This window comes from Podarcis liolepis, assembly GCF_965112155.1.
Source record: "Podarcis liolepis genome assembly, chromosome: 3".
In the NCBI taxonomy this organism is placed as follows: Eukaryota; Metazoa; Chordata; class Lepidosauria; order Squamata; family Lacertidae; genus Podarcis; species Podarcis liolepis.
Window position 1 is genome coordinate 118694185 of NC_139557.1, and position 17493 is coordinate 118711677.

General features: G+C 42.5%; 1 protein-coding gene across 5 annotated transcripts in view; it reads right to left on the reverse strand.

The window, feature by feature from the left end:
- LOC310702787 (uncharacterized protein) overlaps positions 1-17493 on the reverse strand; it is a 55255-nt gene that overhangs the window by 8594 nt on the left and 29168 nt on the right. For 4 of the 5 annotated variants that reach the window (XM_083494921.1, XM_083494922.1, XM_083494918.1 and 1 more), the window contains one exon: positions 1543-1723. The exons of the other annotated variant lie outside the window; for it this stretch is intronic. In XM_083494921.1, coding sequence (XP_083351047.1) covers positions 1568-1723 — 156 coding nt within the window. In that variant the 3' untranslated portion in view covers positions 1543-1567. Of the gene's footprint in view, positions 1-1542; positions 1724-17493 lie in introns of those variants that run through there. 5 annotated transcript variants of the gene reach the window in all.

Below are 17493 nucleotides of genomic sequence, written 5' to 3' on the forward strand. Positions count from 1 at the left end.
TGAATCAATCGCATAGGATGAGTTAAGAGAGAAGAGTTTGGATGCTGAGAGTTGCATAAAATACCTGTTTGTAGCCTGGAGCTGTTTTCCCTTTGGCAGAGATCTAAGAGGAAACTGCAGCAAATACCAACAACCTCAGATATGCAGATAGAGATCCAGCTTCAAGGACCTTCTGGCGTTTCCTTCACTGGGAGAGGCAAGGTTACAGGGAAGCAGGCAGAGGGCCTTTTAGGTAGTGGTGACTAAGGAACTAAGGGCATCAGCATGGTATTGATGCCCTTAGTTCCTTAGTTACCATTGGGACACATAGGCTCATGAAAGAAAATGATGTACATCCGGTTGACTACCTTGGGGGAAAGTTGGGAGAGAATTGTCTAAACAAATAAATAAAAGTGGCATGGATATGTGTTCCTACGTGTTGAACTTTAGATATCCTTTTCTGCTCGTGTTTTATTTTACTTCGCATCTGCAATTATACTTGGCTATGTTATGAATTAATGTATGTTAATTAAAGATGAAAAGAACGAAAGACCCAGATCAAGATTGAACCTGAGATCTTGATCATTAGGCAACCATAGCCCTCCTGACTCTTCATTTTCTTCCCTACCCCCCATCCCACACTCCCTGGCACCTCCCTAAGTTCCTTCTCTAATTCAGAGATTCCTGAAACTGCCCCTTCAGAAAATTCTTAGTCCTTCTCAGAGTACACCATGGAAATCAATGAAACTGGGGTGCATTCAGCAGCATTAAATACCACTCTCAGTGACCTATGGGCACCCCCAAGGCAGTGGCTCCTGAATAATCAGCTCCAGTTAGGTCATGGCTCCAGTCTGGGTTGAGTTCAGCCTATCCAACCCATGTTCACATAACCAACTTGGCAGTGAAACCCAAACTCTGCCTGGATGCATGAAAAGCAATGACTGCAGTTATCTGCTCCTGGGACTTGGGGATGAGGACTTCTGTCAAGAGGACTCTTGGGCAGATATGATGTGCTTGTTGAATGGTTTCTTTACATGTAAAGGTTCATCATTGTTCCACCCGATGTGTGTGTCTTTAAGGGGCCGGAGCAAGGGCCAGAGCAAACTAACGAGACCCAGCTTTACAGCTGTGAAACATAGCAGGTGCTGCTGAGTTGTACTGATTAAACTGTGTCAGGAATTGGGTAGAGTATATAAGGAGCAGCACCTAGCTCTCCCATTACCCTGGGGGATGGGTTGGTGGTTGGGTCTGGTTTGTTGATGTATTTAGTGTAAATGGAGTTTTTGTTTTTCTTATTAAAACCTTCCTTAAGTTATTTTTGAGTCCCTTTTTGATGCATGGTCTCCCCAGCAAGCTCTCTGCAGCGCTACCATACTGCAAAAAAGCCAACAGTGCTTCCACTGGAGGTGGGTCATATTTAGTCTGAGATGCTTTTTTAAAAAAAAATGAAAAAATACAATTTTGCAATTGCAGTTTCATTTGCGTTTAATTAGATGATTTTTATTTCATTGCCTGCTTTCACAAATGGATTGATCAGAACCACTTCCACAAGCAAAGATCCAGAATAATCAGTGTAGCAATCACGCTTTCACACCAATGGATGTGGGCCGTTCACTGATGTCATTGAAGGGAACAGCATTGTGCATTGAAGCCACAGGAAGCTGGAAGAGTTAGACCAGACGGGCAGCATTTGGTGATTCCCTTCTGGCAGAACCCTCCATTTCATCACACACTGATGTTTATCCTGAATAAAAGAAAGAAGGAAATCTTTAATCGATTACACTTTCATGAGCCTGGAGTCAGATTGCTCACCTTCAGGAGATGAGGGAGGATCATAAAACTATAGTGTTGGAAGGACTCAATGGAACATTTAAGGAATCTGTAGCAGAAAGGAAGAGGACATGCAGGTGCAGCCCCAGAAGAGCTCTCAGAGGAATTTGCAAGATCACTGCTGACATCCCCTGGCCCATCCTGGATGTCAGGATGGGCCACTGACAGTCACTGACTCTGAGGACTCCACCACACAAAGACCCAGGGAGACCTGAGGATCCCCTACTCCATTGCTGTAGAAGGTGATGGCATAGGCTGGACCCTCAAAGTGACACAGCATCTTACAGGGAAGGTGGTGCTAACTATTATTTTATCTTTAATTCTGAAATTTATATTGCACCTTCTCCTGGAAAGAAAGATGGTCACTGATTTAGATGGAAAGGCATGGCGAGGAAAGTTTTGATTTGACTGAAGTTCTGGTCAGCATCATCATTTTTTGATAGAATGGTCATGTTTAGAGGGGCCTTATTTATTTATCTGCTGTATTTTTATCTCTTTTTCCAAACATAAAAGAAAAAAACAAAGTAAAAGTTCACTGGGACTTACAGATAGCATTTTTAAAAAGAAGGGAAAACAGCCCCTGATCTTAAACTTATAACCAAGAAAGGCAAGAAACAAAAATCTCTTTTCAATTTTTCTCCTTATACATCTGTGCTTTTATCTTCTGTGTTTATCATTTGAACTGCCCTGGGATGTTTTGATGAAGCTTGGTATATAAGTCAAATAGATAATATAATTAAAAATAGTTTTATATGAATAGTTTTATATGAAATGAGTAGAGATATTTGTGCCCCAGTCTCCCTTGGGAAGAAGAGCAGGATAAAGTTCAGTGAATGTACAGCTGGATGGAGAGCCAAAAGTGACCTGGAGATCAACTGGTCCCTCCCTTGCTCAATGTAAGATCTTCAATGACAAGTTCCCTCACAGATTGTCACTCAAAACCTGCTTCTTTGTTATTTCCATCCCTTTGTTTCCAGTCCTGCCCTCTGGAAAAATATCCCATTGCAGCCTGGCAAATATTAACCTTCTCTTTTCCAGGTTGAACATGCTGAGCTCCTCCAATATTCCTCAAAAGAAACAGCTTTCAAATCTTGTACCTTTCTGGTCACCAACCTTGGAAAACACTCAAATCAGTCGTTTACCCTCTTAAAACCTGGGTTCAAGTGCATCAATTGTTAATAAGGCCCCAAAAACCCTAAAGAACTAATTTGAACTTAATATGATCCAAGGAACGGAAACAAGGGTTATTTGGGATGCCAGCAAAGCAGTAATGAGAGGGTTTCTGATACAACAAAATTCAACTAGGAGAAAGTCACAGAATGAGAGAAAAGATAAAATTATGGAACAACTAAAAGACAAAGGGAAGAAGCTCAGAGGAAACCCAAAGAATTTGCAGATTCAAAAAGAAATTAAGGTCTTACAGGTTCAATATTCACAGTTTGTAAATCAAGAAATAGAATGGAAGTTGAGAAGGATGAAACAAAGAAATTTTGAGTCTGCAAATAAATGTGGGAAATTATTAGCCTTGCAATTAAAGAAGAGACAAAAGCAAAGTACTATCACAAATATTGTAACAGAAAAAAATCTGTAGAGAACCCTGTAGACATAAGAAAATATTTTTACAAATATTATAAACAACTGTATAAGAAGGACAAAGAGGATTTGGAAAAAATTGAGAAATTTATAAAGACTAATGGTTTGTAGCAGATTCTGGAAAATAAAAAATATCCTACTAAAAGGTTCAATTACAAGACAGGAAGTGGAACAGGCAATAAACTCAATGCAACTTGGCAAGGCACCGGGACCTGATGGTCTATCAGCAAAATATTACAAGACACCGAAAGCTTGGCTTATTCAACCCCTGATTTTACGAGGGGGCAAAGCTCCTGAAACCTGGAAGGAAGCTTATATCACTCTGATTCCTAAACAGGGTCAAGATAGATCCAATGTTAAAACCTATAGACCAATCTCCCTACTCAATGTGGATTATAAAATTTTGGCAAATGCCCAGAGCACCCGTTTTACCTCATACATCCTGTATAATTCCTCAAGCTGCTGGCAATCAGAAAAGTGAGCAAGGTGAGCAAAATAAGAAGGAACAACACTCTGCACCTCCTCACAAACTGCTGCTGCAAGCTACCAAAATCTGCCTAACGGTTTGCCCCTTTAGAGGCAAGGTGATAAACTGGCACTATAAGAGTGATATAAGGAGACACCTAGCGGAGCTTCTGAGGGTAACCCCTAGCGCTATTGACCTGAAGCATATTGATCATATTAGCAGCAGACCTCAGAGGCAGAGAGTGCTGCTCTCCTTTAAAACCAAAAAGCTCCCTGCACTTATTATGTCCTCAAGAAGCCTTCTAATTAACTATGGAATCCTTGCTACCAATACCAAGATCTGCCCCCTCTTACCAAACTGCTTGTTCAAAAAGAAAGCAGATAAGCCTGAGGGTCCGCCAATTGCCACGACCCCAACTCCCCTGGCCGCAGATCTAATCAGCTGGATTGACGCCCCCCTGCCTCCACTGACAAAGGCTATACATCTGGAGAATTCTACGGAGCGTGAGTTACTTCTATCCTTCCCCCAATTGCCAAAACGGGAGCGAACAGAGATAATGGACAGATTGGACGAGTTGCTACTCTGTCTCCGTAACTCAGAAGATCATGCTCATGTAAATAAGATGAATTCCTCACCAATTGTAGATCAGTCTACACAAGCCCAAGTGGTACCTGCTTTAACGACCTTTGATCTGCAACCTGGCTGTACACGGCCTCGGGATGTCAAGCCCGGGCAGGATACAGTGGAAGATTCGACAACCCTCTGGTCAAACTCGGAAGCTGTGGCAAGACTGGATGCTATTTTGGAGGCAAACCGAAAAGGATGCCTTCCACCTGCCTTACACTGCATGTTCCCTACAGCATCTGCAGATCCAAAAGGCCCACCCCCCTCAATCTTAGAGCATACTTTAAATGTAGAGTCTATGGACCTGTCGTTAAGTGATACTCCCGTGCACCAGAATCCATCCCTGCAGCTACCAATAATTAAGCCTCAATCCATGGCTGCTGCTGCGGTAAGTGGTGCTCGGAAATTGCCTGGTAAGCAAGCTACAATTACTTCCTTCTTCCAGCCTATTGTCCCCCCTCGCCGCATGCATTCCCAGGTGGATTCTGCCGTGCTGGTTCCGCAAGGCCCAGCATGACTCGAAGGGGTGACCAGGAGATTACTTACTTTCTTATCCTGGAATGTAGCTGGCATTAAACCTAAGCTGATGGATCCATCCTTTGTCGCCTACATAAAAGGCAGTCATATTCTTTTGCTGCAAGAGACCTGGGCTTGTGAGGGCTTCTCCCTATCAGGGTATAAGGGCTTCTACCTGAATGCACAACAGAATTTACTATCACCTGGCAGACCACAAGGTGGGTTGGCTACCCTAGTTTCTTTGGCCTTAAACCTGCAGGTGGAACAAATCGACATCCAGTCGTCATCCATGCTGGGTGTAAAGCTACAAACAGCGGAGGAAGTGTTCATGGTGATTAATGTTTATTTGCACCCAATCTATAAGAAAAACCTGGTGGACCAAAGATGGAGGGAAATTCAACAGACTCTTGAAGCTCTCCTAGAGAAATATCCTGAAGCCACCTTCCTAGTTGCAGGAGATTTCAATGGCCGATTGTCTCACTCTGATAAATCATTATTTGCTAAACATAATAAATATCCCTCACTACCCATTTTAACCTCAGACCTTTTACCCAGGAATTTTAAAGACAGTGTTGCTACATACGCAGGTTTTAAATGTAGACAAACTTTGATGGCTCTTAATTTTCACCTTTTAAACGGAGCTCTCAGTTCTGATTACCCTGCCGAATTTACTTTCTGGTCAGGCTCCCGAGCCTCTACCATAGACTTTATTTGGACATCAGTAGACCTAATTCCCAAAATTTCCAACTTTAGGGTGGTAACGAGGCTGGAAAGTGACCATTTTCCATTAGAACTTTCTCTGACCCTGGATGGAGAATTGGCTACCTATTCCTGTGTGCCTATTACAAATAACCAGCTTCAGATGAGGCCCACTGCCTTAAAATGGACCGACAATATGGCTCAACAGATAAATGAACTCCTTTGGTCTGACCAACTGCAAGAGACAAGGGACTCCCTTATCCAGGCAGTTGAGCCACTGCCAATATATGACAATTTAGTAGAACTGCTAAAACCTTCGTTGGCTAAGACCCCGGTAATGAATAGTAACCATTTCTCTCATAAAAAGTGGTTTGACGAGGAATGTAGGCACTTCAAGAACAACCTATATAATGAATTCTTGGCATATAGGGCATCAAATGACTCCGCACCTAGCAGTCACCTTATGAACCTCAAGAGAAGGTATAAAGCACTATTAAAGGAAAAGAAGCTTGCAGCAGAAAGAAATGATTGGAAGAACCTTCTAAAAGCTGCAGAAAATAGAAATCCCTCCTCCTTTTGGCACCAAATTTCCAAATACCTGGGTAGACCATTGTCAAGGATAGAACCCCAAATTTCAGCTGACACCTGGGAAAGCTTCTTCTCCGTTTTATATGCAGCTCACGCAGCCAGCGAAGGAAGGTTAGATTTGGCCCCCTTGCCAGAGTGGGATCCTGTTACCTGCTCTGAAGTGGAAACACTTATAGGCCAATTTAAGGCGGGCAAGGCACCCGGAGACGATCTTATTTCCATAGATGTTATTAAAGTCAATAAGGATTGGTGGTGTCCACCCCTAGCAGCTCTTTTTACTTATATAAACAAAACAGCACAATTTCCTCCAAGCTGGCACTCTGCACTGATTGTGTTAATTCACAAGAAAGGGCCGCGCACAGACCCGGCCAATTTTAGACCAATTAGCCTGCTAAATGTTATCGGGAAGATCTATTCAAGATTTCTACTTAACAAATTAACGACCTGGATGGAAAGCAACAATATCATCGCAGAGGAACAGGCGGGTTTCCGCCCCGGAAGATCAACAACAGACCAAATCTTAATCCTAAATCACTTGGCCACCAAGTACGCTGGCAATGGCCTAAAAGCCCTCCACATCGCCTTTATAGACTTTAAGCAGGCCTTTGATCTAATTCCCAGGAACCAGCTATGGACAAAATTGGCAGCGACATCTATCGACCACCGCCTTCTCTTGCTGATTATTAATTTGCATACAAATACCCTCTTGAGGATTAGGATAGATAGTAAGGGGCTAGTCTCCAATCCGGTTGCCACCACTAGGGGGGTAAGACAGGGCTGTTTGCTTGCCCCTGCTCTGTTTAACTTCTATATTAATTCGCTAGTGGTGCATATGGCAAATGCTGATTTCCATCCACCAAAACTGGCAGGACGAGCCTTAAATGTCCTACTGTATGCGGACGATGCTGCCCTATTAGCTACCTCAACCATCGGATTAAGGAGGATGCTTCGAGCTCTTCATGAATATGAGACCCAACACGAGCTCCAATTAAATTATGCCAAGACCAAAATAATGGTCTTTGCTGCTCGACCGAAACCTAATTTATGGTCAATTAATGGTATTCCTTTAGAGCAGGTCAATTGCTTCAAGTACCTGGGTCAGGTTGTAAGATCAAATAGGTCCTTCCTGGCACACAGAGAATACATAGCCTCGAACGCATCCAAAGCAGCCCTGGTGATTAGAACCCTGTACTCCAAGAAACAGGCACAAACTGTCAATGTTGCCTTACGTCTCTTTAAAATGAAAGTCCTCCCTCTTCTGCTGGTGGGCATTGCCTTGGGCTCACGTAGGGATTCTGAAAAATTGGAATCTATCCAAACCCAATTCCTCAGGGCCATACTCAGGATCCCCCCCTCCGTGGCAGGCGCGATCATGAGATTGGAAACCGGTTGCCAAGCCTTTAGGTATGTGGCCCTGAAAGCGAAGCTATGGCTATGGCTCAAGCTCTGTTTCAGACCGGTGGGTTTGGCCCCCTTGATTCTGAGGGATAACTTTAAATCTCCATGGGAAGGGGAGATAGTGGAGGAAGTGCAGAAGTGTGGGTTGTCCTCCCTTTATATAGAGTCCATGACGTATAGCCATGCAAAGGCGGTGATCGCGCAAAGATTAAGGGATATTGCCAGACAGGAGGACATAGCCCGTGTGAAACCTGGGTTGTTTCTGGGGGAGCAGTTGTATCGGGCTGCTCCAGCTCGCTACCTGGCGGATATCCACTACGTGGAATACCGCAGACTATTTACTGCGGCTAGGCTGAATGTTCTTGACTCGGCGGTCCTGAAGGGAAGATATGGAGGAGTCCCATATGACCAGAGATTATGCCACTGTGCATTGGGTGAGGTAGAATCCACAGAGCACATTCTATTGAGCTGTCCCTTCTACAACGATTTAAGACAGTATCTTATAACTCCATACTTACCCCAGCTCAGTTCCCGACAAAGAGGAAAGCAGACAGCATATCTGCTAAATAAGTCTTCTGGGAAAACAACCTTGTCAGTGGCTAAATTTCTTTTCCTGGCACTCAAGTGTCGGAAACGTATAACTGAATGCTTTGACGTGGGTTATCTGTGAGAGGTCTAGTACTGTGGCCCTACCTTACTTATGTACCTCCTATGATGTTATAGTTTATAATTATTGTGTAATGTTTTAATTCTGACTATCGGTCGAATAAAGAAATTGATTGATTGATTAAACTAAACAAAAGCAAAACCACAGTACAGTGGTACCTTGGGTTACAAACGCTTCAGGTTACATATGTTTCAGGTTACAGACTCCGCTAACCCAGAAATATTACATCGGGTTAATAACTTTGCTTCAGGATAAGAACAGAAATCATGCTCTGGCGGCATGGCAGCAGCAGGAGGCCCCATTAGCTAAAGTGGTGCTTCAAGTTAAGAACAGTTTCAGGTTAAGAACAGTTAAGAACATATGAACATCCACGGTATCAAAATTCCCTGTGGACAGATGAAAACCTTGAGGCTCTAATGCTTAAAAGAAGATACAGAACCTAGAAGTGCTGCATCAAAACTGAATCCAACCTTTTACTTAAAGAAACAGAGTTAATATTATATGAGTATATTATCAGCTACTCTGATCCATAAACTCATTGGTGACTATTTTTTTTAGCACATGCAAAGCCCTGCTTCTGCTTCCTCCAGTGAAGATGTAGAGTGTAGATCAGGAAATCAGGATTATAAAGGAGCAAGCATTCACAAGTAAGTGGGAACACCAACTCAATGGATATGACTTACTTCCCACGATTCTTTTGATGAGTCCATAGTACAGACGTTCGTCTGTGCAAAAGATAGAGAAGTATATTGTCATTATTTGAGAGGCCTTCCTGTGCAAAAAGAAACATTAATTTGATGTCCATTTTGTTTTGAGCATTGGAATGGCACTTTCAAGTATGAGAGCCTGAGGTCCTGGACTAGGAAATGGGAGACCAGCCTTCAAATCATCATGAAGCTCCTTGGGTGGCCTTGGGTCAGTCACTCACTCTCAGCCTGGTCTACCTTGCAGGGTTGATGTGAGGATTAAATTAGAAGCCATCTTGTGCTCCATGGAGAAAAACGTGGGATATAAATGCCATTCATAAATAAATTTCCAAAGCCTTCTGTAACAGCAAATCAGTATTATTATTTCCTATGAATACCGATGGGGAGATCGAGGCTGAAAGTGAAAGTGTGGATTACTTGAGGCCAGCTGGTGAGCTCATGGTGGAGTTTTACAGATTTGGATTGTCAGGCATGGGAAGTCCTGATTTGACTGATCAACATAATCAATTCGTCATAGAATGGTTAATTTGAGAGGCATCTTGTTTATATATATTTACTGCATTTTTATCTCTTTTGCAAAACAAAACAACTCAATGGATATCACTTACTACCACAGCAGATTCCATTGTCGTCACAGGAGCCCCATGGGATTTCCCAATAGGTACATTTTGTAGTTGCTGGGAATTGGCAAGTTCCTCCTGCTAGTTCACAGCCAAATTGCCCTGTGTAAAAGAGAAGGGAAATAAATTCATTTAAAGGGGGCAAAGGGGTTGCCAACTACTTTTTCCCAATCTAGAACCATGCGTATTTAATGGGATGACCAACTTTTACATGCTTCTGCTGCCTCACAATAAGCAAGGGTCAGGTCGGTCCTCCTTCACTAAAAAAACTCCAGCAGATTCCTGAACCCTGTAAGGGTGCGGACACTGAGCTGCACCCAGCCAATTGGGTGGCATATAAATCATAAAATTATGATGATGATTATTACTGCTCCTGGGATCTTTAAGCATTGCTGACAAGCCTACATCTTGCAGGTTGCTAATGGAAGGGGAGAAAAATGAGAAGATAATGCACCCACAGACCCACATAACTGGCAACTGAGTCAGCCTTCATTTCATTCTACTGAAGTTTCCCCTTTGCTTTCAACATCTGCTAATCAGAATTACAGCTGTTCTGAGCTTCAGAAATAGATTGCCATTTGTGTCCTCTCTGAGAATGGTATTTTCTGGAATCTCCCCAGTAGTGTTGCCAATGTGTCTTCCTCAGCCAGATAGAATAGGGAGCAGCCAATTCATGCTGTTGTTCCACCTACAGCAGTTTCTCTGGATCTCCAGCAGGGGAAATACCTGGGATTGAAGCTGAGACCTTCTGCATTTCCAGCAGCTACTCCCTCCCTGTGCCCTCTTACCTGCAACAACGTGGAAGAGGATGAAGACCAGAGTAAAACTCAGGTAGAGGAACCTCATGGTAGCAGTTTACTTTGAGATCTCCCCCAAAGGGAAGGCACTCTAAGGCAGAAGGAAGTGGAGTTTGGATGGAACGAGGAAGTTCTCTCTACTTATAGCATTGCAGTGCCAAATCCGGTAACTGTCAGCATAGCATCTGAACCCTCCAGGCCCCTTTCTCTTAACTCATCCTAAGCCATTTATTTATCTTGTACATCATCCTAAGATTTACCCACACAATCACCTTTCTCATATGTTGACAATCTGACCTGTGCTCCAGGCTACAAACAGGTATTTCGTGCAACTCTCAGCATCCAAACTCTTCTCTCTTAACTCATCTTATGCAATTGATTCATCTTGGAGAACTTCCTAATATTTACCTGCAGAACAGCCTTTCTCCTGCTGTTTTCTTTCCATATTAGTTAACAGATTTCCTGCCATCTCACAAAAGCTTTTGCCAACTTCACAGAGCCTGGATAGAAAGGAAGTGGAATTTCGGGTAAGAGCTCGGCTGTAATGCAGTTTGATACAACCTCTTTGGGTTGGACTGTTCAGTTCGACTGCAGTTGCCATACCAATTATTATTATTACTGTTATTCTTAAGCATCCATGACAGATGACCATCTGTGCATAGGAAAGTGGACAGGCTCCCAGGGGAGATGCAAGCAGTGCAGGAAAGATGGACCTCCTAATGGACCGCTCCACCAGACTGCCTCTTGGGAAGAGATAGGAAGTAGGGCTCATGGCATCTGCTTTTGCTGGAGGCCAAGCTGAATCAGGCACCTCCTGGTCCGGAACTGGGTCAGCTGGCCATGAATGTCTAGAAATTGGTAAGGAGTTCAGGTTGTTTTTTTTCCTCTTCCCTTCCTGTCCTTCTCGGCTTGTGTGCCATTTTTGGCTTTTTGTTTTTTAAATTGTACATAAGCCACTCTGGGAACCTTTTGACTGAAAAGCAGAGTACAACTGATCAAAACAATTTAAACAATGTTTCTGCTCACAGTTGTCTCCTTATATCTTCTTGGTGGTTTCTTTCTTTTTGTTAATTCTTACATTTCTTGTTCTTGCTTGTGTTTATAACTTATGAATGATGGGATGAAGTCATTGATTTATGTGGGTGTTTGTGTGGTAAGCCTATAATGGCGGCAATGGACATAAAACTACATGAATCACAAAAACAAGGCTGTTAAGCAAAATGCATCCAAAAAAGTACAGACCAGGAGAAAAGCACACTGAAAAGTTTCTTTCTTGGTTGGTATGGCTACCGCAGTCGAACTGAACAGTCCAACCCAAAGAGGTTGTATCAAACTGCATTACAGCCGAGCTCTTACCCGAAATTCCACTTCCTTTCTATCCAGGCTCCGTGAAGTTGGCAACAGCTTTTGTGAGACGACAGGAAATCTGTTAACTGATATGGAAAGAAAACAGCAGGAGAAAGGCTGTTCTGCAGGTAAATATTAGGAAGTTCTCCAAATTGAATCAATTGCATAGGATGAGTTAAGAGAGAAGAGTTTGGATGCTGAGAGTTGCATGAAATACCTGTTTGTAGCCTGGAGCTGTTTTCCCTTTGGCAGAGATCTAAGAGGAAACTGCAGCAAATACCAACAACCTCAGATATGCAGATAGAGATCCAGCTTCAAGGACCTTCTGGCGTTTCCTTCACTGGGAGAGGCGAGGTTACAGGGAAGCAGGCAGAGGGCCTTTTAGGTAGTGGTGACTAAGGAACTAAGGGCATCAGCGTGGTATTGATGCCCTTAGTTCCTTAGTCACCATTGGGACACATAGGCTCATGAAAGAAAATGATGTACATCCGGTTGACTACCTTGGGGGAAAGTTGGGAGAGAATTGTCTAAACAAATAAATTAAAGTGGCATGGATATGTATTCCTATGTGTTGAACTTTAGATATCCTTTTCTGCTCGTGATTTATTTTACTTCGCATCTGCAATTATACTTGGCTATGTTATGAATTAATGTATGTTAATTAAAGATGAAAAGAACGAAAGACCCAGATCAAGATTGAACCTGAGATCTTGATCATTAGGCAACCATAGCCCTCCTGACTCTTCATTTTCTTCCCTACCCCCCATCCCACACTCCCTGGCACCTCCCTAAGTTCATTCTCTAATTCAGAGATTCCTGAAACTGCCCCTTCAGAAAATTCTTAGTCCTTCTCAGAGTACACCCATGGAAATCAATGAAACTGGGGTGCATTCAGCAGCATTAAATACCACTCTCGGTGACCTATGGGCACCCCCAAGGCAGTGGCTTCTTAATAATCAGCTCCAGTTAGGTCATGGCTCCAGTCTGGGTTGAGTTCAGCCTATCCAACCCATGTTCACATAACCAACTTGGCAGTGAAACCCAAACTCTGCCTGGATGCATGAAAAGCAATGACTGCAGTTATCTGCTCCTGGGACTTGGGGATGAGGACTTCTGTCAAGAGGGATCTTGTGCAGATATGATGTGCTTGTTGAATGGTTTCTTTACATGTAAAGGTTCATCATTGTTCCACCCGATGTGTGTGTCTTTAAGGGGCCGGAGCAAGGGCCAGAGCAAACTAACGAGACCCAGCTTTACAGCTGTGAAACATAGCAGGTGCTGCTGAGTTGTACTGATTAAACTGTGTCAGGAATTGGGTAGAGTATATAAGGAGCAGCACCTAGCTCTCCCATTACCCTGGGGGATGGGTTGGTGGTTGGGTCTGGTTTGTTGATGTATTTAGTGTAAATGGAGTTTTTGTTTTTCTTATTAAAACCTTCCTTAAGTTATTTTTGAGTCCCTTTTTGATGCATGGTCTCCCCAGCAAGCTCTCTGCAGCGCTACCATACTGCAAAAAAAGCCAACATCTTTGGTTATGGGCCCAGCTGTTGAGTGGATGACTGCATATTTTTGGACTCTGAGAAAGGTTTGAAAACTCCTTCTCCTGTTATCGTAGTTCTGTGGGTCTGGAAGAGTTCCGGAATGGTTGACCGGGTTCCTGAAGCTGAGAAGGCTCTGGTCTTCCCACAGCTGACAGATGAGAACTATAGTTTATGGTCTTTTCGGGTGGAGGCACTTTTGACCTCTAGAGAAGTATGGACCTATGTAACTGATGACCCTCCTGACCCTGTAACTAATGCTTGGTCGAAAGGAGATGCAAAAGCCAGGGCGATAATTAATTTGGCAGTCAGCGACCAGCAAGTAGTCTATATAAGAAATAAGAAAACTGCCAAAGAAATGTGGGACAGTCTTGCAGCAGTGCATGTTAGAAAAGAGTCAGCGTCTGCATTGACGTTTTTCAAGCAGTTGTACCAGACGAAGTTGCAGCCTGGTGGTGATTTGGCAGCACACTTGAGACATCTGGAGGCAATACGTGGCGAATTAATTTGTAGGGACATGGAGATACCTGATATTCAGTATATTTTTATCATTCTATGTTCCCTTAATGAGGACTTTGATGGTATAGCTAGCCAGATATCTGCCGTTCCACCAGCACAATTAACTGTGGAAGGGGTAACGGCAAGATTAATGGGCGAGTTGGATAGAAGGGAGGCTTGTGCCATAAGCACTCCTGTTTCCAGAAAGAATGAGGAACACCATATGCAAACCTGTGGTGATACAACTGCATTTAAAGCTGCAAAGCGTTGTTGGTTCTGCAATAAGCAAGGACATTTTGAAAGGGACTGCAGATCCAAAAGAAAGCAAAGTACTCCCAAGCCTGTTTCTGTTCGTCAATCACGGTCGTCAGCCCAGCAGCCGGCATTGTATAGTAGAGACAGAAACGAGCCGCGAGCTTTTCACGCTCGGACTACAGATCGTAAAAGAATTAAAGGTGCCAAGTGGAATTATTTTATTGTGGACTCAGGCGCATCTCAGCATATCTGCAACAATCGAAGCTTGTTTATTTCTTTCGAAGAGGAAATTGGTAATGTGCATTTAGCCAATTCACAAGTCCTGCAGTCGCTTGGCAGGGGTACTGTTAAACTTGACTCTTTAAACATTACAATAACAAACTGCATTTACTGCCCGTCAGTGGAAAATTTATTATCAGTATGGTGCTTTGCTCATCAAGGCATAACTGTGCGTTTCTTAAAGTCTATGTGTGAGTTTTTCGATGGGAACAAACGTCTATTGTATGCCCGGGAATCTGATGGTTTATATAGACTGTATTTTCGCACCTACTCCCAATCGCCTATAAATTGCAGAGCAGCACTGTCAAGCCAGGGGTTGAGGAATGTAAGACCACATTCTGGGTGTGTCCACGAGGTGCACAGAATTCTGGGACACCTGAATTTTGCTGATGTAATTAAGGCAAAGAATATTGTCAATGGCCTCAACTTAAAACCATGTAAATTCTTTATGCAGTGTCTATCCTGTTGCAAGAATAAGATTAAGATTGCACACAAGGGTAGGTGCTCAGATAGGAAAGTAACTGAGCCATTTGAGCGTGTACATTGTGATTTAGTTGGGCCACTCCCACCATCATTAGGAGGTTCGAAGTACTGGCTTACCCTGATAGACCAGTATAATAGATATTGTTGGACTTATGCAATAGCTGAGAAGTCCCAAGCATTTGAGAAGTACAAGGTTTTTTGCAACTTGGTAAAAACGCACTTTAACAAACCTATTAAGAACCTGTTTTCGGACCGGGGCAGGGAATTTGTTTCTGAGGATTTTGAGAAATTCCTGGAAGCGCAGGGGACTACTCATGAGTTATCTTGCCCCCGAAGTCCCTGGCAAAATGGGCTTGTTGAAGTTGTGCAGCATGACTTGCAGGCAGGGGTTAAAACTTATCTGCACGATGCTAATCTGCCCAAAGCGTTTTGGGCTGAAGCACTCAATGCCTTTTGTTACGTTAGAAATCGCAGTTATCATTCTGGTTTAGATGTCACCCCCTATGAGAAGCTGTTTAAAAAACGCCCTAATCTGAAATACCTATGTATTTGGGGTTCAGATGTAATTATGCATTATCCCGCTAAGCAGAAATTGGGTGAACGTAGTGTTCAGGGAAAATTAATGGGCTACCAGCAGGGGGTGTACAGAATTTACATACCAGCAACTGGCAAATTTCATATTACCAGAAGCATGATACAAACTGTAAATTGGAATGGAGTTGCTGTTTTCCAAGATACTGATGGTATAAATGATACTGAGGAAGAAGAGGAAGAAGCAGCAGCAGCAGGAGAAAATGGTCTTCTTAATTAATGGAAGAAGACAAAAAGCCTGTTGGATCTGATAATTTGTTTGAGGATTTAAAGTCACAGGCACCTGAGGGGAGGTTAGATTCTCTTGAGTTTTCTGACCGTGAGCTTAGCCTCTTCAATCTGATAGTGATGATTTACAACCTGAAACTAGTGGTTCACTTAGTCCCATTAAGTCTGAGGAGTCTGACTCTCCTTCCGGACTGAGACATTCAGATAGAAAGAGACAGAAGCCACAACGTTTTGCAGATGAACATTTTAATACTGTGTATGCCAATAAGGCAGTTTTTGAGCCAAAAAGCTACAATGATGTTCAGAATTTATCTAAGCACCAAGCTGTAAATTGGTATAAATCTATGAACTCCGAGATAGCTTCTTTAAAAGAACATAACACTTGGTCTCTTGTACCACAAACCCCAGATATGAGACATATTGATTCAAAATGGGTTTATAGAATTAAAATGAATGATAAAAATGAAGTTGTAAGGTACAAGGCAAGACTAGTTGCTAGGGGCTTTCAACAAATTCCAGGCGAAGATTATGATTTGTGCTATTCACCAAGTGTAAAATATGAAACAGTTAAGCTTTCGTTAAAAGATGCATCACAACGTGGACATTCTGTTTATCACCTAGATATAAAAACTGCATATTTGTTTGCAGATTTAAAAGAACAAATTTTTATGCGTGTCCCTGAAGGCATAGACGCTGCTGAAGGTTTGGTATGCAAATTAAATAAATCCCTTTATGGTCTGCACCAAAGTGGAAGGAATTGGCACCAAACTTTAGCAAAAGAATAGCTAGATATTGGTTTTTCACAAGGAAAGGCAGACAATTGTGTGTTTATAAAGCAAAGGGCAAACTCTGTAACAAAAATATGTGTGTATGTAGATGACGTGTTAATTTCTACAAAAACTAAACAGGAATATGAACAGGTAGTTTCACAGTTACAGAAGAAATTTGATGTGGTGGAATTAGGCATAGCTAAAAATTACTTATCCATGCAAATTGAGAAAGGCAAAAATGGATCTTTTCTGGTTCATCAAACTGCAAAAATGGATGATCTAGTTGAAATGCTACGTTTAGAAAATGCAAATGGGAAGGAAACACCTATGGTGTGTGGTTTCACCTTTACAGGTGAAGATAAGCCATTTCCTAACAAAACTTTGTATCGTTCTGCAAGCTAAATTTCATTCAAAGAATCTCAAGACCAGATATAACTTATGCTTTTCACTTTCTGGCAAAATTTGTGGAAAAGCCCACTACACAATGCTTCTCTGCTCTTAAGAGAGTGGTAATGTACCTTAAACATACCAAACATTATAGGTTGCAGTTTACAACAAGTATTGACAAAGGTTTTGAAATTTTCTGCGATGCATCTCATGCAGTGGAACAAAATAATTGCAGGGGTGTGTCTGGTATGGTGTTTTGTTATAACGGTTGTCCATTTGAATGGAAGTCCCAGACACAAACGATTATTTGTCTCTCCACAACAGAGAGTGAATTATGTGCATGCGTTCAGGCCACTCGTGATGTAGAATGGTATCTGCAAGTATTTGCAGATGTACAGATGCAAGTAACACTACCAGTAAAAGTTTACCTTGATTCCCAGAGTGGACTTGCTATCCTGTGTTCAGAGACCAATACGCAGCGCACTAGAGTCTTAAGATTATGTTTAGAATTTGAAAAGAAACTAATGGCTGATGAAATGGTTGTATTTCAATATGTTCCAGGTGACAATCAAATTGTGGACATTTTACAAAAGCACTTCCAAAAGTTACACATGAAAAACATGTACAAAGTAT